This window comes from Chiloscyllium punctatum, chromosome 11, assembly GCF_047496795.1.
Source record: "Chiloscyllium punctatum isolate Juve2018m chromosome 11, sChiPun1.3, whole genome shotgun sequence".
NCBI classification, from domain to species: domain Eukaryota; kingdom Metazoa; phylum Chordata; class Chondrichthyes; order Orectolobiformes; family Hemiscylliidae; genus Chiloscyllium; species Chiloscyllium punctatum.
The window spans coordinates 35,304,246-35,324,834 of NC_092749.1; the positions used below are offsets into that span (position 1 = coordinate 35,304,246).

At 39.1% G+C, this 20,589-nt stretch overlaps 1 protein-coding gene across 1 annotated transcript in view; it reads right to left on the minus strand.

Annotated features, from left to right (window-relative positions):
• The window catches only part of LOC140482887 (tetratricopeptide repeat protein 7A-like), a 361,467-nt gene that overhangs the window by 296,285 nt on the left and 44,593 nt on the right, over positions 1 to 20,589 (minus strand). The window contains exons 4-5 of the mRNA XM_072580610.1: positions 7,376 to 7,506; positions 4,291 to 4,409 (exon numbers count right to left, since the gene is read on the minus strand). Of these exons, the coding sequence (XP_072436711.1) occupies positions 4,291 to 4,409; positions 7,376 to 7,506 (250 nt within the window). The remainder of the gene's footprint in view (positions 1 to 4,290; positions 4,410 to 7,375; positions 7,507 to 20,589) is intronic.

A 20,589-nucleotide genomic window follows, 5' to 3' on the forward strand; every position in this document is an offset into this window, starting at 1 on the left:
GAGGTCCAGTGGTGTCTCTTGCTTAGGGGACCTGTTTGATGGAGAGGTTATGATATCTTTTGAGCAGCTGCACCAGAAGTTTGGACTTCCTAATGGAGACTTTTTTTGGTATCTCCAAATACGAGATTATATACAGACGAAGACCACATTATTAGACAGTCCCTACAAATCGATTAGGGAGAGAAGAGTGCTATGGCCAATGCGTCCACCCTCGGTCAGTAGTCTTTATCACTCATTACATAACAAGATATCAAAAGACATGGAGCAACTGTTTAAAACATGGAACCAGGAATTGGGGTTAGAAATCCCTTCAGAATAGTGGGAGGATATCTGGGAAAATGCCAGAAAGATCTCTATTTGTAATAGAACTCAAGCTATTCAATTCAAGATACTCCATAGGGCTCATATAGCACCGGAACGACTGGCAAAATTTAGGGTAGGAACATCCCCAATGTGTCCTAAATGTAAAACAGAAGTGGGCATTCTCACACATTGTTTATGGACATGTCACAAGATTCGAAAATACTGGGACAGAGCAGCGAATGCTCTGACAGAAATCTTGTGAACGCAGATTGGATTGGATCCAGTACCTCTTCTCCTGGGCTTTTCAAATCTGCCCTCCCTGGATGTACATGGGAGGAAACTATTCTCCATTCTCTCTTTCTGTGCAAGGAAAAATATCTTAGTTAATTGGGTAGCTGAGGGCCCTCCAAGACTTTTGAACTGGCACATGGAATGTATTCCCCTTGACTTCCTCACAAATATGGTGCACCAGAAAAATCTGAATTATTCTATAAAATATGGCAGCCCTTTCTGAACTATAGACTCACAGATATTTTGGCCATATTGTCAAGGGCTTTTGTCTAGCTGTGATAGTGGTTCTGGCTGGTCCAGGGGCCGCCGGGGTTGGGGGGGGAGGGAGTGGGGGAGGAATCCCGTATAAATACGGGTTTTATTATGACTTGATGTTAATCCATTTTGAGTATATACTTAATTATTTAATTATTACATTATTTCTTATTAGTATTGTAAGATATCTTATTTATGCTTTTGTTGTTTGTAGGATAGATTAGTAGTTAGCTGAGTTTTTTTTCTCTTTTGTTGTATTTTGGTTATTATTTATTTCCTTTCTATATATATGTTTAATTGTATATTAATGTTTATACTTGTTTGTATTATTTTGTAATTTTGTTTAAAATGTTTAAGAAATTTCATTTTTTCTTTCAATAAAAATACCTATTAAAAAAAAAGCATAGATAAGTAAATAATAGGTAAACAGCGGCAAAAACCAAAACACAGGTACAGACGAATGTTAAAAGTTTGTAATTCCATTCAGTATTCTAACAAGAGAAGGGTAGAAACTGTTTCGAAACCAGCTGGTGTGTGTATTCAGGCTTCTGTACCTTCTCCCTGATGGTAGAGATTGTAGAAAAACATTGCCAGTGTTGAATGGATGTTTGAGAATGCTGGCGGTCTTTCCTGGACAACGGGGCTGGTAAATGGATCCTATGTTGGCCTTTGTGATTGTCCGGGCTGAGTTCGCCACTCTCTGTAACCATCTCCGATCTTGAATGGTACCGTTGCCATACCGTGTAGTGACACATCCAGACAGAATGTTCTCGATAGCGCACCTATAAAGGTTGGCAAGGTCAGCTACCTGAGGAAAAGACGTTCTTGGGCCTTTGTAACCAAGTGGAAGGGGTGGAGGAGGCTCCACAAATATCCCCATACTCAATAGTGGAAGAGCCCAGCACATCAGTGCAAAAGATAAGGCTGAAGCTTTCACAGAAATCTTCAGCCAGAAGTGCCAAGTGGATAATCCATCTTGGCCTCCTCAAACAGACCCCACCAATACAGATACCAGTCTTCAGCCAATTCAATTCACTCTACATGACAGCAAGAAACAGTTGGATACACTGGATACTGCAAAGGCTACAGGCCCTAACAACATTCAGGTATTAGTACTGAAGACTTGTGCTCCAGAACTTGCTGTTCCATAGCCAAATTGCTCCAGTACAGTTGGAGAACTGGTATCTATCTGACAATGTGTAAAATTGCCCATAAAATGTCCTGTACATAACAAGCAGGACAAATTCAACTTGGCCAATTACCACCCCATCAGTCTACTCTTGACCATTAGTAAAGTGATGGAAGGTGTAATTAACGTTGCTATCAAGCAGCACCCGCTCAGTTGTAACCTGCACACTGATGACAGTTTGGGTTCCGCCAGGGTCACTCAGCTCCTGACCTCAAGGAGATGTAGCAAAACTGTAATCAATGGGAATCAGGGGGCAAACTCTCTAGTCGTTGGAGTCATTCCTGACACATAGGAAGATGATTGTGGTTGTTGGAGGTCAGTTACCTCAGCTCCAGGTCATCTCTGCAGGGGTACCTCAGGGTAGTGCCTTTGGCCCAAACTTCTGCAGCTGCTTCAGCAATGACCATTCCTCCATCATAAGGTCAGAATTGGGGATGTTTGCTGATGATGGCACAATGTTCAGCATCATTTGTGATTCTTCAGACACTGAAGTAGTCCCATGTTGAAATGCAACAAAATCTGGACAATATCTAGGCTTCAGCTGACAATGGCAAGTAACATTCGTGCCACATAAATGCCAGGCTTTGACCATCATGAATAAGAGACTATCTAACCACCATCCCTCAGTAGTCAATGGTGTTACCATCACTGAATCCCGCTCTATCAACATCCTGGGGTTATCATTGACCATAAACTCAACTGGACGAACCACATAAACACAGTGGCTACAAGAGCAGGTCAGAAGCTAGGAATAATCTGGAGAGTAACTCACCTCCAGACTCTTCAAAACCTGTCCACCACCTACAAGGCACAAGTCAGGAGTGAGATGGAATATTCCCCACTTTCCTGGATAAGTGTAGCCCCAAGAAGCTTGACACCATCCAGGAGAAAGCAGCCCACTTGACTGACACTACATCCTCCAGGCCTCCATTCCTGATGAAGGGCTTTTGCCCGAAACGTCAATTTTCTTGCTCCTCGGATGCTAGCTGACCTGCTGTGCTTTTCCAGAACCACGCTGATCTCTACTACATCCACCAGCATTCACTCTCTCTACCACCGACGCTCAGTAGCAGCAGTATGCATTATCTACAAGATGCACTGCAGACAGCACCTTCCAAACCCACGACCACTTCAATCTAGAAGGACAAGGTCAGCAGATACTTGGGAACACCACCACTTTCAAGTATCCTTCCAAGCGACTCACCATGCTGACTTGGAAAAATAGCACCATTCCTTTACCGTCGCTACGTCAAAATCCTGGAATTCCCTCCCTGATGTCAGCCCACAGCAGGTGCACTGCGGCGCTTCAAGTGGCTGCTCACCACCACCTTTCAAGGGCAATAAGAGACGGGCAATAAATGCTGGCCCAGTCAGCAATGTTCACATCCCACAAATGAATAAAACCTGATCATATCCCTCAGCACATTCTTTGTGTCATCCTCACCACTTGCCTTCACACCTATTTCTGTATCATCTGCAAACTTGCTAGTGGCATCCAAGTCATTCAATATATATTGTAAATAATTGTGGATCCAATACAGATCCCTGTTGCACTCCTCTATTTACAGCTTGCCATCCTGAAACTGCCAGCTTTAGCCTAATGTTTTCTTTTTTTCAATTATTTAACCAATCCTCTACCTCTGCTAATATATAATTCTCAACACGTGGTTTCTTATAATAATAAGTAGCCTCATGTGCACTATCTCACTGAACACCTTTTAGAAATCCAAATATATCACAGCTAATGGTTCCCTTTTATTTATTCTCTGGTTTTGTGTGTGCCTGTGTAGCATGTCCTTAGTTTTATTGAGAGTTTTTTAAGCATCTGTGCCAGTGTACTGAGTCAGGCCTCCCACCCAGACCACATCAGTACTCAACAACCTCTGCACATATTCAGTAATCAGCCTGACTCTCATGGAAACACACAGCTTAGAACAAAAATTCCAACTTCTGGGCCACTTACTCCTGAGTTGGATTTTCAGAGCTAGGAAATATCCCAATTTAGCCCTCCTAAACCAGGAACGAAATTCCATTCACAAGAAATCGGGCAATTAGTCAAAAATAATTGTTATCATTCCATGGCAGTGCTGCATTCCCAACTGCGTGAGGTTTTTACATTTTCTGCAGTTTAAAGCGTACTTTCCTTTTTAAAAATTGCATAAGTCATTCTTCCAGAACACACTGTACAGAGAAGGATAATAAGGTTTTGTGTTGACTCCACATGTTAAATGCAAATTTATTGGATTGCTTACCCTTTTTTGAAATAATGCACATAAGCACTTTGCAATGCAGCTTCAAGAAAATATGTGAGCTCCAACTCCTGAACAGGCACATTTCCCTTCGTACCTCTAGATTGAGTGCTGATCATAATCTTCAAGAAGCAAATGAGAAACAAAAAGCAAAAAGCTGGTTAAGATAAAAGGAAGAGTATGGTCTGTCAACAATTACTTTTTGCTTTATACTGAAAACTGCCATTAGATAAAACTACATTCTAAAACCAGTGTGTGATACTTCCCAACTGCTGTTTTGTCAACTCTTAACATCAGTTATATCACTGATATAATTATAACAATAGTTATTTGATGGACATATGTTATCAGCATGATTGGCATACTGCAAACGTTTGTCAATTTGATTGCCCAGACATACAACTTATTAAAGTCTACCAGATTTACTCATCACCAACTGTTGACCCAGATCCTCTCATAAGGGCTAATGGTAAAAAGATGACCTGCTTGAGGTTCAATCATCCTCAGGAATACAGTGACTAGCTGATTTAAACTAATGCTTTCTTTTCCTACCAGCATTGTTATGAATGCTGTTTCTTTGAGACTGTTATGTTTTAAGCTGTCTCCTTTAATTCAAAGTAAAATGGAATATTTTAGAAATTGACCTTAAACAAATTTGTGTAGCCTGCCTGTTATGGAGACAGAAACGTAAAACGTACTGCAAGTAAGGTACAAGTATTAACACAAAGGAGGACATGGCCAGGCTTGCTGCTTATAGACTTTCAAACTCTAAATCAGAGATTTAGTAAAAACTCATCAATAGGTATTCATATGCCAAGCAGAAAAAAAGGACTATTTCTGGGTTAACCACCAAGCAGAGTGAGCACGGAAACCCAGTTCAAAGCTTTGGATAGTAGAAGGTGCTATGTTACTGGTTGCTCATTCAAATGTGTTCAGAAGGTGAAATGATGGGACCGTTTTAAAAAGGACACTGGTAGATTCATCCTAGTGGATAAAGGATAAAAGACCCTGTTAAAGCAAGGAGAAGCTTGGGACTTTAAATACAAGACAATGCATCCTGAGAGTGTAATGTAATAAGGAGGCATGAGGTTTCATTTTCTGTAGCTTAATGCATTAGTTGCCTATTAATATTAAGTTTAGTCTGTTGATTTTAGTCTGCATTTTACAGTCAGAGTCTTCAAACACTAAATCTTGTGGTATGATTCTTTCTGCTGGTCCACGGAAAATTCACCACTCTTTTCTGATTCTCAGTTTGAAACTTCACTGCCAGAGAGTACAATACAGAGCAGTGGTTTAATCTACTGTTGCACTAAAATGTCACCACTTTCTTTTTCTAGCAGGAAGGAAAAAGAAATCAGTTTGTTACTTGGTTAAATCTTTACCTCATCACTGTGAGTAAACTTTATATATATATTATTAGAAAGCAAAAACCAAATTGCTGTTTGACACTTGCTCTTTAGCATGTAACATTTGTTCATCTGAGACTTGGATCAACAGACAAAGCAAAGGTGAGGAAATGCCAGGGGAAATTAACTCATGTTGCCAATTTCCTCTGTTTCAAACGTTTACAGTCTGATTAATCTTGTCAATCAGAAAGTAATGGTTATTTGTAGGATTTCAAAAGTGAAGGGAGAGAGAAAGAATGATGCAAATTGATTAATTGAGACGAAGTGTAAAATAAATAATAAATTGAATACTCTTCATCAGAAAAAGTATTACAGCATATCTTTAACTTTCCCACTGTGTTACTCAGACTAATCTTAATGAAAACAAATTCTATTATACAGCTTTTACAAGCCTATTCTATTAACTATATAACTACAGCAATTTCCTTTCTCTTCATTGGCAGATAAATTAATTTATCACAAGAGTCTCATGGTGCTATCCAAAGAACAACAAGGAGTTTTCCTAATAAATAAGGAAACTTGTTTCACATTCAAAAGATATTCTAATTACTAATCTACTCATTGCTGGTTGAGCTAATATTGCTCATGTAAAATAGTTGTGGCATTTGCCAAACAACAATAGACTTAAAGTATAATTTGTGAGAAACGCTTTTTGGGCATTGTCGGATGAGACCTTTATATAGTGTTATGTTTAAATAATTTTCCCTATTCTAGGCACATTTTTAAAACTTATAAATTTACTCTCAAGTTCATTGATGGATAGGTGGACAAATACTGCAATCTAGTTAGCTATTAATACCAGAAGGTTCTTAGGTTTGTTCCCAGCTGGTGCTACATTACTTGAACTTGAGAAGTGAGACAGTAACATTTCTACCAAATACAGTGAAAGAAGCCAGTGGAAAAGAACAATTCAGCTAATTCTGCTTCTGATAGCAAATTAGCAACTGCTAACACGTAGGATTTAGTGGGTTATATTTACTCTCCTCTTCTTCCAAAGGATCTCTCCAATCTCTCTGTCCAGGCTCCCATATGACTAGCCACTTGAATCCAATATAAGAGGATGACTAATATCCTTGAAACTAATCACGAGAGTAGAACAATAACTTTGTTCCTAGACTGCGGTTGGGACAAAATCCCAAATTCCCCCCGTAATGTCATTGTGAGTCTACCTACATCAAAGAAACTGCAACAGTTCAAAAAGGTGGCTCACCATCACCTTCTTATGCAACTTGGGATGGGAAATTAGTGCTGGCACAGATAGTGACGTTTACATCCTACGCATGATTATAAAAAAAAGTAATCATTAAGGGAAGAGGAGGCAAAAATTGAGAACAGAGGGAGGAAAAAAATATTCTGTGCCTGCTGCACGTTCAAAAAGTAAGATGGCTGACAGAGGTTTTTTTGTGCTAGAGTAAAATCAATTCCAAAGTTCTACTGTATTAACAGATCTCAGGATATAAAACTGGGTTCAAACACAAGTCAGCTTGCAATACCCCAGGACATTAAAGGGACTACTTCACAATGCATACTGTCCAGAAAGAAGGGGTCTCCAACTCATCATACTCGCATAAAATCAAAGTCAAGTTCCAACATCCAATTCACTAAAACATTTCTCAGATCTCTCTCTCTACTCACTCCTTTATTTTTGTTTAAAACAAAAGAGTTGAAACGGTTTTCCTTACCCGTTCTTCTTCTTGTAAGAAGACTAGAGCAATAACACTAGCTTTTTCAAAACATGACATTATCTCTTCCTCTCGTTCAAACAGACGAACTCGTGAGGTAATAGATGAAGCCTGTCGCTCAAGGGACAAGCCTGAGAAATGAAAATGAAAACAATTGACATTTTTTGAGTACAATTCATTAATAAAAATGACTGAGAAATTCAAAGTTAAGTTTATTTTATTGATAAGGGACAAATTTACATAAAAGTCTCGTACTGTGTGTTATGAAACTAGAATACGTACAAATTAAATTCAGGAAAATAGATTCCAAAAAATGTAGGATTCAATTTGTCCAATGCAGTTGTATTGCAAATTATTATGGTATAGGATGGAGTTATATTTCAATTATCAATAACTTTAACTTTATTAAGAAAATGGAGATTTATATTCTATTTTGTTTATTATTGTTAGTTATTAAACAGTTTGTGTAAGGAAGAAAGCCATACGACCCAAAACAAAGCCAAGTCATTGGTTTGCAGATGGCTCAGCCTAAGAACATAGAACATTACAGTGCAGTACAGGCCCTTCGGCCCTCAATGTTGCGCCAACCTGTCATACCAATCTGAAGCCCACCTAACCTACACTATTCCATGTACGTCCATATGCCTGTCCAATGACGACTTAAATGTACTAAAGTTGGCGAATCTACTACCATTGCAGGCAAAGCATTCTATACCCTTACTATTCTCTGAGTAAAGAAACTACCTCTGACATCTGTCCTATATCTATCATCCCTCAATTTAAAGCTATGCCCCCTCATGCTTGCCGTCACCATACTTGTCAAAAGGCTCTCCCTGTCCACCCTATCTAACCCTCTGATTATCTTAAATGTCTCTATTAAGTCACCTCTCAACCTTCTTCTCTCTAATGAATACAGCCTCAAGTCCCTCAGCCTTTCCTCGTAAGAGAAATTTAGACTACCACAAGTGAAAATGCTTTTGAAATGAAAAGCTTTTACTCAAAAACAAAGTTACAAAACTAAGCTATTTCATTTATGTGTATGTCTACTGGAATAAAGTTCTGCAGTGAATTTTGTAGTTATTTCAATCTTCTCAGATATATTCATTAGGGACATTTGAGATGGTGCCTAATCACTAGAAATGACACTGCATATACCTAGGCAGACACATGAATGGCCTTATTGATGCTGCATGAACTTGGTAAAGATGTATGGAGTTATTAAAAATGTGAACTGACAAGCTTCTACATAAAGGATGATCTTACAAAAGTGATTGGCATATCAAAGAATGTATTAGGAGACAGTATTAAGTGAAGTCACTAAGATGATCATAACTTTAAAAGAAAAACTAGCACAAATTGGGCACATATTGTACAGCTAATCCAAGATTTACCATGAACTGTTCATGCACTAATAAGCCAAGTGGAGTTCAGCATGTCTCCAAACATGCACAGCAAATAGTGGCTGTTGAGGATTAAATAAAGCATGGATTTTAATAATCCAATGCACTAGAAGGAAGACCAAAGCCTGGAGAAGAACCTCAGTCAACAAAAGAGAGCAATGATCAATGCCCAGGCAACTGGTGTCACAATCCACATCCCAAAGTGGATCAACTGAAAATCATTGCGTTTTTTTAAGTATTTTTTGTGGTTAGTTTGATAACTTAATGAGTTCTGTAAAAGATTTTAGATTTTAGACTTGGATTACTTACAGTGTGGAAACAGGCCCTTCGGCCCAACATGTCCACACCCACCCTCCGAACAGCAACCAACCCAGACCCATTCCTCTACATCTACCCCTTCACCTAACACTACGGGAAATTTAGCATGGCCAATTCACTTAATCTACACATTTTTGGACTGTAGGAGGAAACCGGAGCACCTGGAGGAAACCCACACAGACACGGGGAGATTGTGCAAACTACAAAAAGCTGCCTGAGGTGGGAATTGAACCCGGGTCTCTGGCGCTGTGAGACAGCAGTGCTAACCACTGTGCCACTGTTCCGCCCTAAAACTTGTGAAAATATGGTTGTGCCTTGAATAGGCCTTGTAGCTTATCAGGGCTAGTAAGCTTTTAGATCAAATTCCTCCCAAAACTTAGTCCATAACATTAATTGACTTGGGTCTTATAATTAAAATTAAATTACTTCACAAAATCTTACAATGGTGAAAATGCAGTTATTTCCATGTATCCTCTCAAAGGCTGGCCAAATATCTCAATTTAGAAATTTTCTAATCAACCTGTTCAGGTAGGATGAATGTAGGATTCCTGGTCCAGAGCTAGGCACACAACCACTGCACAACAAAAGCACCTTCTAAATATCTTAATTTAGTTGTGATGGAGCAAAATGGGTGGCCAGTGACAGCAAGAGAGTGGCACACAGTGTGAAATGACAAGCAAAACATTTAGGGAGGGAAGCAAGTAATGTAACGGTTAGGGGAGGGAATCAGTAAGAAAAAGAGACGAGAAAGAATTAAGTTAGAAGATTTTGGGCCAATTAGGTTCAAGGCCAAGGTAATGTAAAAATTGCGGTCTAGAACCTAACCTATCCTTATATATTTTCTTATGGAAAACTGATTTTTGTCTAGCATATATTCGTTCACTACAAAGATTTTTAAATACACTGTGTTCTTCATCAAAACTTTAAACTCGTCTTTTTTTAAAATCTCTCATCTAATTCAAAAATGCCATATCTAATATTTGTAGCATTTTGCTGAGGAAACATGATCAATAGAACCTCTTCTATCTAATTTGGTGATTGTGCAGCATTTTGATATCTGACTCAGGAATGTATACATTCAATTCATGTTTTAGCAATCATTCAAATTGCACTTGCAATGAAGGAATGCTGGACTATTTCTGGTACCTGTTAGACACAAAAGGGCATAAAAGATTACTAAACATTTTTGAAAAAGTGCAAGTAAGCTTTGGAATATCAGATTATATATCTGAGTCATGTTCAAAGATTACATTAACAAGGGAACCCATAACAGTAATCTGGCATTTTATTGAACCTTCTCCCACATTAGCTATGTTAATCTACACCCAAGACATTTGTCAGAGCTGATCCATTTAGTTCCGGTAAAGCTGAATCTGGAATATGGCCTCCAGTTTTGGTCACAAACAGCCAGAGGCTGTGAAGAACTGCAAGATTGATCTCAGTGTTAGAAGCCTGAATTTAAAGAAAGAGTGGATAGTTTTTGATCTTGGAAAGAAACTTTTTGAAAGGCTACTTTCCCTTGAGGATCAGAGGCTGGGGGTCACCTTCTAGAGTTTATAAAATCATGAGGGGCATGGACAGGTTAAATAGAAAATATCTTTTCCCCAGGGAGGGGGAGTCCAAAACTAAAGGTTATGGGTTTAAGGTGAGAGGGAAAGATTTAAAAGGGACCTAGGGGGCAACAGTTTTGCGCAGAGAATGGTACATGTACGGAATAAGCTGCCAGAAGAAGTGGTGGAGTCTGGTACCATTACAACATTTAAAAAGGCATCGGGATGGGTATATGAATAAGGAGGGTTTAGAGGGATATGGGCTAAATACTGGCAAATGGAACGAGATTTATTTGGGATATCTGATCAGCATGGACGATTTGGACAGAAGGGTCTGTTTCTGTGCTGTCTATTATTAGATTACTTACAGTGGGGAAACAGGCCCTTCCACACCGACCCATCGAAGTGCAACCCACCCAGAACCATTCCCCTACATTTACCCCTTCACCTAACACTATGGGCAATTTAGCATGGCCAATTCACCTAAACTGCACATTTTTGGACTGTGGGAGAAAACCGGAGCACCTGGAGGAAACCCATGCAGACACGGGGAGAATGTGCAAACTCCATACAGTCAGTCACCTGAGGCGGGAATTGAACGCGGGTCTCGGACGCTATGAGACAGCAGTGCTAACCACTGTTGCCACCGTGCCGCCTGTGACTTGAAGTGGTCTGAACAACAGCTAATATGGAATATTACTTTAACCCCATGGTCTCCAATGTAGACAACAATCAACTGGTCATTCGCAAAGTCTCTGACAGTCATCTCACTGCCCACCCACATTCTTTTGCTGCACACACATATATTACCATGCCATTGCATGAATTCCACTTCCAAAAGCCACGTGTTAGAGAAAAGAGCACGTTCTTAACAGGCTTTACCAGCTTGTTGTATCGTGTTTCAGTTTGGTCCAGATGGACTATCACTGCAGGGTAAAATAAGTTTACAATGGCAATGCAAACAATCCAATAAGAAATATACTAGGGGTTAATGTGTGGAGGCAGTACTAGAAACACAGGTCAATACTTAGCCCATCACATTCTTGTTACTCACTGAAAGAGTGTTCTGATTGTAATGAGGTCAGCCAGGTGGACCTAATAGGAGAAGAAGTCCTTGATGGGGGTTGTTAATCTGGTTCTATCAGGTAGCCTTGGCTGACAGATATCCTATTCACTCTGAGAGCTGGCTCTGAGGGAGCTGGATCAGTATCAAGGATTCTCCTCATGTAAATAAAGGGTGATTGATGCTGAGATACTGGCCTCTGTGGAATTATTATACAGCAGCTCAGCTAGTCCGCTCCTCTGCTGTGCTCTGTAGGGCTCCAGGTTTCTTCTTTAGCTGCTTACCCAATATATCCATGCAGGATGAAGAAAACTTACAGGCAACACTGCCATTGCCCACATCCAGTATCCAAGCAACGCAAGCCAAACAGGAGCCCAGGAACAAGTTGTAACCACAGACATGACCTCTTCAGCCTCCACACTTGAAAGCAGCCAACAACATTGTGGATATTCCAGAGGTGTGGATCCAGAGGCCTACCTGAGGCGTGAGCAATGGCAGAGTAACATTACAACTACAAAGTGAAGTAATAATGATGAGTGATGAACCAGGACTATCTGAAAGGAAACCAAAAAGTGTACAATTTCTACAAGCAATGACAAAATGAATTTCTGTTCACAACTGTAAAAAAGAAGATGATTTGCCTCATATGTCACTAAAGTATATTGATAAGTAAAGAGTGCATTTGGAACCGCACCAAACAACAAAACGCACTAAATTCTTGGCTAGTTTTCCCTTGGAGAGCATGCTTAGGACAAAGGAAATTGTTGTGCTAAAGGCCATTTTTAAAACTGAACAGTAATATTTTTCTAAGTTACCAGCATTTGGATCTTCTAGCAAAAGACAAGAAATCATAGCAATGACTATGAATGCTGACTAGATTAGAGTGGTGCTGGAAAAGCACAGCAGCTCAGGCAGTATCCAAGGAGCAGGAAAATCGACGTTTTGGGCAAAAGCCCTTCATCAGGAATGATATGACTGCTAACTCTATATTTACAGTCTTTAAGAACAAAGAAGAATTAATAACGCAATCTAGAGTATGTCGCGTGGTTGAAAGAGGAGTGGTTTATTTGCCCAAAGATGTCTTTCAGTAACTGTAGTAGGACATGAAGGACTGTGAATGCTTCTCACTGCAGTTTGATGAATCCATCAGCATGACCAGCTCAGCCCAGCCGATTGTTCTTGTGAGAATGGCTTTTAAGGACATCACAACTAAAAGAGGATCTTCTCATCCTTTTGCCTCTTAAAGAGAGAACGAGGGGTGAGAATATCTACAATGAATACAAAAAGCACGTCCTTAAGAAACAAACATTCCATCAAGAAACTAGTTTCCATCACAACTTATAGTGTAGCAGCCATGCTTAGTGCAAATGCCTGCTCTGTTTTGCAAAACTGCTCCTGATTTTCCCTCTTTTGTTCAATTAACGAAGTATAATTTCAGGACCATTAAGGAGAAACTCTTTACAGAAAACTCAGCAACACGTGGAGCAAACTTGCAGATAGAACAATGCAAGCAAAACCTTTGCAATCATTACAATGAAAATCTTGGGATTTTATAGCTGGAAAACGGTGGGATCTCCCTTGGTTGATTAGGATGAGCTTGAATGGTCTTTCTCCATTATAATAATCTTTCATTGTGTAGTGTAACTCTCCTATCCTTAAAAAATAGCACTTGCGTATCCTGTCTACAACCAATGAAATCCTTAACGAAGGTTTATCATTTCTTTAATGTTCTCCTTACTCCACTTCTCCATGCAATGTTTTCATCCTCAACCATTCATATTCTGGGTGAAAGTGAGTACTGCAGGTGATGGAGGTTAGAGTCCAGAATATGGTGCTGGAAAAGCACAGCAGGTCAGGCAGCATTGGAGGAGCAGGAAAAATCAACTTTTCAGGCAAAAGTCCTTCATCAGAAATGACTCATTCCTGATGAAGGGCTTTTGCCCAAACTGTAAATTTTTCTGCTCCTCGGATGCTGCCTGACCTGCTGTGCTTTTCCAGCACCACACTCTCCATTTATATTCTGTACTATATGCCAATTACCTCAGTCTTCAGGAGTTCAGTTTTCCAGAGTATTAAAATTCAAATTCTTCAACTTTTTCGATAACAATATGCCACATTATCTCTGTAATTTCTTCTAGCCTTCATTCCACTTTCAGTATTCTAAATTTGGGCCCTCTCTTGCCTTCAGATGACCATTATGACATAGCTAAGGTGGTGTTCTCTGGAACCTCCCCCTTGTGTCTTGGCCTTTTTTTTATCATTTTCAAAACTCTTTTTCTCAACCAAGATATTGCCAACATTTCTCACATTCTTCATCATTGTGCAACATCCAGTCAGTTGCCTTTAGGTTTTTTCCATCACCATTCTCTCAAATGTTACCCCAAGATGTGTTCTACAGTAATGGGCTCCACATTTAAATCATTCCTGAGCTGATTTGACCTATTGTAGTCATGTTTGCCTAAGTACAGTAAAATGCTTTGTTTGTGAATAGTACAGGCAGATCATAGCAAGCAAGGACATATAGATCGTACGGTGCTTAGCCAGATTGAGGCATACAAGTTACATTGCACAGGAGGTGCATGAAGCAAGATCAATATTATTTGCATTTTGCGAGTCCATTCATCAATCTAATTACAGCAGGGAAGAAACTGTTCCTGAAGTTGCACTCAAGCTTCCATATCTTCTGCCTGATGGAAGAGATTGTAGGAGAGCATTAAAGGGATGGGAGGGGTCTTTGATGTTAACAGTTTGTCTGTGGCAACAAGAAGTGTAATTGGAGTCCATGGATGGAAGGTTGGCTTCTGTGATGGTCTGGGCTGTACACACAAACTTCTGTAGTTTCTTATTGTCCTGGGCACAGCAGTTTCTGTAAGAGGCTGTTATGCACCCGGATAGTATGCTTTCTATGGTGCATCTCTAAATATTGTTGAGAATTCTTATGGACATGCTGAATTTCTTCAGCCACCTGAGAAAGAAGAGGCGTGTTGTGCTTTATTAACTGTCGCATCTATGTGGGAAGTCCAGGACAGATTGTCAGTTATCGTCACTCCTAGGAATGTGACGCCCTCAATCTCCACTCCATTGACGTAGATGGGGGCATGTTCTCTTCCTTTCTTCATGTGTGTGTGTGTGTGACAGACAGAGAAACTGTTATCATTGCACCACAACAGCAAGTCCTCTATCTCGTTTCTATATTCTGACTCATTGTTGTTTGCTATCAATCCTACTACAATAGTGTCAGCAACAAACTGGCATTTGTTTGGAATTTAGCTACACAGTTGTGGGTGTACGGTTGTGGGTAGGGGTGTCCAGTGTTGAGTGTTATCATGGAAGAGGTGCTGTTGTCTACCTTCACTGATTGCAGTCTGTGGGTCAGGAAGCTGAGGATCCAATTGCAGAAGACGGAGCCGAGACCTAGGTCTCAGAGTTTTGAGATCAGTCTGGAGGGATGGTGTTGACGGTGGAGTTGTAGTTGATAAGTAGGAATCTGATGCAAGTGTGTTTGTTATTGCAGAGCTTGGGAAAGAGCTTCCACTGTGGATCTGTTACTTCAGCAGGCAAATTGCAGGGGATTGAGGCAAACTGGCAGGCTAGAGTTGATGTGGGCCATGACCAGCCTCTCAAAGCACTTCACATTTATGGAGGTCAGAGCCACTGCGCAGTAATCATTGAGGCACATTGCATGTGCTTTCTTTGATATCCTGATTTTAAAAAATAAAGGTTTTTGATTTTGTGTTGTGCATTGAATCTTCAAATTCTCCAGACTCAAGCCTTGCTTAATGAGTAAGTTAGACAAAGGAGAGCCAGTGGACATGATCTATTTGAATTTCTAAAAGGCCTTTGACAAGGTGCTGAACAAAAAGCTGCTAAATAAGAGAAGAGCTCATGGCATTCGGGGCAAGGCATTGACATGGATAGAGGATTGGCTGACTGGCAGAACACAGAGAATGAGAATAAACTGGTCCTTTACAGAATGAAAGCTGGTTACTACTGGAATTCCACAAGGGTCAGTGTTGGGTCCACAACTATTCACATTACACATTAACAATCTGGATGAAGGAACTGAGGATACTGTTGCTAAGTTTGCAGCTGACATAAAAATGGGTGGAGGGACAGGTTGTGTTGAGGAAGTAGGGAGGCTTCAAAAAGGACTTGGACAGGCTGGGAGAGTAGGCAAAGAAGTGGCAGAAGGAATACAATGTGGGAAACGGTGAGGTTATGCACTTTGCTAGGAAGAATAGGGGCACATACAATTTTCTAAATGGGAAAAGGTTTCAAAAATCTGAAACAAAAGGGACTTAGGAGCCCTAGTTCAAGATTCTCTTTAGGTCAATATGCAGGTTCAATTGGCAATTAGGAAGGCAAATACAATGTTAGCATTTATTTCAAGGTTGCTAGAATAGAACAGCAGAGATATACTGATATGATTGTATAAGGCTCTGGTCAGAAAGCATTTGGAATATTGTGAGCAGTTTTGAGTCCAGTAATTAAGGATTGGTATGCTGAGGTTTTGGAGTGGTTCAGAAGAATGATCCTGGGGACGAAGGGCTTGTCATATGAGACGCGGTTGTGGACTCTGGATCTGTACCCATTGGAGTTTAGAAGAATGAGGGAGAACATACAAAATACTGATAGAACTGGATTGTGTGGATGTGGAGAAGATGTTTCCACATGTAGAATAAACTAGGACCTGAGAGCACGGCCTCAGAGTGAAGGGATAACCCTTTAGAACCGAGATGAGGAGGAATTACTGCAGCCAGAGGGTGGTGATACATTGCCGCAGATGGCTGTGGAAGCCAAGTCACTGTGAGTATTGAAGATAGAGATATATATACTCTTGATTAATAAGAGAATCAAGGGTTATGAGGAGAAGGCAGGAGAATGGGGTTGAGAAACGTATCAGCCATGATCAAATGGTGAAGCGGATACAATGGAGTGAATCTACTAATTCTGCTCCCATATCTTAAGGTCTTAGAGTTTATGATGCAGAACCTGCTCAACTGAATTGTTAATTTGAAACTCCCTGTCATCTCCCCGCTATCCTAAACATGGTCAGTTGTTATAAACTGCTCATTTTCTTTTACTCAAAAACTTGCTACATATCAGAAACAATCTGTAACAAATGAAGAGGGCAACTGGTACCTCCACAGGCTGTGATAATTCAGTGTTATAACACTGCTGTCCCTGAAGACTTTTCCCTGTCTGGTTGATGTGCTGCATCTATAAAGCTGAAAGTTTTTGAGTAAGAGCTCCTGTCTCACTGAATGGGCTGCTCATCAATCCAAATCCAACAGCCTGCTCTAAAGACTCTGCTTACATTTTGACAGCTATAACAAATTGCACCACAGAAACTGAGACAATCCACAACATTCTAAATAAAACAACACACAATGTTTAAAAATAGGTCAAATTTGTTTTATCTCCTTAGATTAACACATCTAATACAATAATAAGTTATCTTATAAATTTCTGGTTGACTGCAACATGAGAAACATTGTTTACATTTCCTGTATTATATCACAATGCAGCAGGTACTCAGCAGGTCTAGCAGTCAATGTGACTGAGAAACAGAGTTAACATTACGTCAAATAGGACTCGTCTTCAGAACCCTAAAGAAGAGCAATAGTTGTCTTAAAACTTCAACTCAACATCTCTTGTCAAGCTTGCAGCCAGACTTACTGACCTTTGTATTACAATAGCTCCCTAATAATACAATCTATTATCTAGTCAAATTTGGACTTTTATATCTCCCTTGGTAAATTTGCTTCCAAGTAAACATATTGTATTTCTTGAAGCTCAAGTTTCAGCATTTGTGACTTTTGTTGCCTTCATGGAATACGGTTTCAAAATGAATGACTATTTTGGACATACTTACAAAAGTAGATATTGCAATGGATGCAAATCTATTGAGAAAATTTCAAGATAAACCACTTATTTTAAAACTAATACATTTTAGCCTTGGGGACATAATTTAAATATGCACACAGACTAACCCATGAGTTGATGAAAGAACAAAGACTGTCCAATAGTACACAGCCAAATGCCTGTTTCTGGTGGGAAATATATCATTCTGCTCGCAATGTTCATTTTAAAGGCTTTTTTTGAAATCTTCAATGTCAGTTAACGTTTCTGACTAAATATTTCTCATATCTTGTCATGTCTCAACATTAAATTCAGAAACTAAATTAACTCCTGCCTCTGTTTTTGCTTTTCATTTACAAAGTATATTACTGCTAATTCCCTTAACATTGCATACATAAAGGGAAGGTACAGTGCTCAAAATGATTTAGGAGGCAATCTTCCACCAGGGGAATCAAAGACAAATTAGGCTTCAGCTAAAGCAGGTTTAGAGCTTGGGGGAATTAGAGAGCCAGAATGCAAAGATAAAATCAGTTCCCATTTTCAAGTCATAAGCGGGTACATTTCCCTGGTGGGTATGATACCTGAATAAATTTCATCAGGGATCAGTTATGATACTGATTTCAATAAATTTGTTAGTCTGCAGGCAAGCACGAGAAAAATAATAATGAACATTTCCAAATTGTCATTAAAACTCAAGTGGTTTATTAATATCTTTTAGGGAAGCAAACACTGATCTGTTCATGCGCTGGCATCTTAATGAAATGGGTTAGTGTGCAGTAGATTTCAATGCAATTGTAATGTCATGCATTTATGTTCATGAAGATCTAAGTATGTCCTTGGGTACTCAGTAAGGCTTATAGATTGAGAGAGATGTTTGTAGTAATTGAAGATTAATCAGCAATGGTGCATAAGCAGTTTGAATAAGGCCATTGAAAGGGTACACAGAGCTTCAGGCTACATTGTTTGAATTAGAGCATAATATAGAGACACATAGAGACCTTAGAGAATATTATGATCCCAGCTAATGTTACAAATGACTCAGTCAGACCCCAGAATGAAATCTGACCTTATAGATCTTTTTATACATTGAATATGGCTGTTTTCATTGAAAAAATAAGCACACGAGGATGCAAATTTGGTTTAAACTTTAAGCAGAAGTTTATAACATGAAATAAATAAAAATAAAGTAAACCAGGCTCTGAAAATAAAACATAGTTTGAAAGATTTCAAAACAAAGTCCCAACTACTACACATCATCATTTTACAGTTAATCAAAATCCAGAAAGGTTTCCCTATCCTATCAAATGCATAGGTTTCCTGTCCTGTGAACCTTGAAACTTTCTTCTTAAATATTGTAGTCCCACAACTGAAATCGTAAACACTTTCAGCTTCAAATAACTAATGAGATTTCTAACCAAACAGTCTTGATCTGGAAGTTTTCGCAAATTTTAACCCTTGCAGCGAAATAGCATATTTCCTTAACTTCCCTGAATAATCTCTTTTTCTAGGGTAAGTTATTCTTCCATCTGACCACAGACAGGTCTTCTTTGAATGGCATTCAAAGGTTTAACAAATTTGTTGAAACTTGCTTCTGCTATGCTATTTTATTTCTTCTGTTGTAAATTCCCACAGTATAACTCTAACTTCCATTAAATTCAATGTTTATTTACAAAATGCACCTTATTTCTTTAGGATATGGTTGAAACAAAAATACATACATATATATAAAACACACACACATATATATGTATAATTAAAGATAATAAGAGAAAATAATCACAAGAGCAATTCTCCTTGCCAACTGAAATTCAGAGACATGGAATTTTAAAGCAAGAAAAAATCTGGTTGATGGTATTTATTTATATTTCTGACAACTTTTCTTAACTGTTTAAAACCCAGTCAATTAAGTAATTATCCCAAGTAAAACTTATCTTGGGTTTTACATATTGTCCTGCCTCCCAAAAGATAGTCTTCTATAACAGTTATGGTTGTTATGGCAAATCCTGCATTATAAAGACAGTGGATATAACCTTGATATCTTCACTATAAGATGTTCACTATTTGATTTATGGTTCTCCCATAGAAAACAGTCTAAGATGCCTTCACCAGTTCTGCCCCACCTCTCAAAATATTAACCACAATTACTGAGGAGCTCAGAGAGAAGAAAATCATTTGAGAAGAGTTTGACTCATCTTTGGGAAGGTAACCTAACCCCTAAATTGTTTAACAACCATTGAAATACACCAGGTATATTTCGTTTTCACGGTTGAATTTTGTCTTACAAATTAGAAATTCCATTTGATGTCAACTCTTCTAAAACTAAATAAAGTAAATGAGAAAAAAAAAAGTGAAGAAACTGAACTCAATCCAATCCACATGTATCAGCTTCAAGGGTACTGCTTCTATCTACAGATTGGTTTCATCTTTGACTTACAACTGATGGGGTTGTTCATACATTGGATCTAATAAACGTACTCTTTGTGGACTGCTTGTAACCAGGAGTTATAGCTCCATCTGGTGGAGAGCATATTTTGAATACTTGATAGTGCAGCAACAATTCTGATTGAAGACTAAAAGTTGAGGTGCTGGAGGCAGTTGGCTCAAGAGTATTAGAAGTAGACCTGAAATTTTGCAACACACACATCTAAAGGTTGTGAAACTTGATCAGCAAGCAATTACATTTCCCAAGATGCAAGTTACTTTACAGTCTTAGTAAATCAATCAATTTAGCAGAGGCTTTGGATGTGCAATATATACGTACCGTTACAGGACTTTGCCTCAGCGTTGTGCTCTCATTGGTGAAACAAGCTGGACATGCTGAAAAAGGCCAGGAAGTAGTGGACAGATAGCAAGATTAAGCAACTTTTACAACTGAAATAAACCAAAGTATTCTCTTGTTTGCAAGAACAGTGTGGAACATATAAGCAAAGGAAATGGGCAATTTTCCTTCCATGTGGATAAACTGATTGCTTAAATAGAATAGCTGCTGATAATGAGCAGGAGGTGCTTGCTAGGCATCAC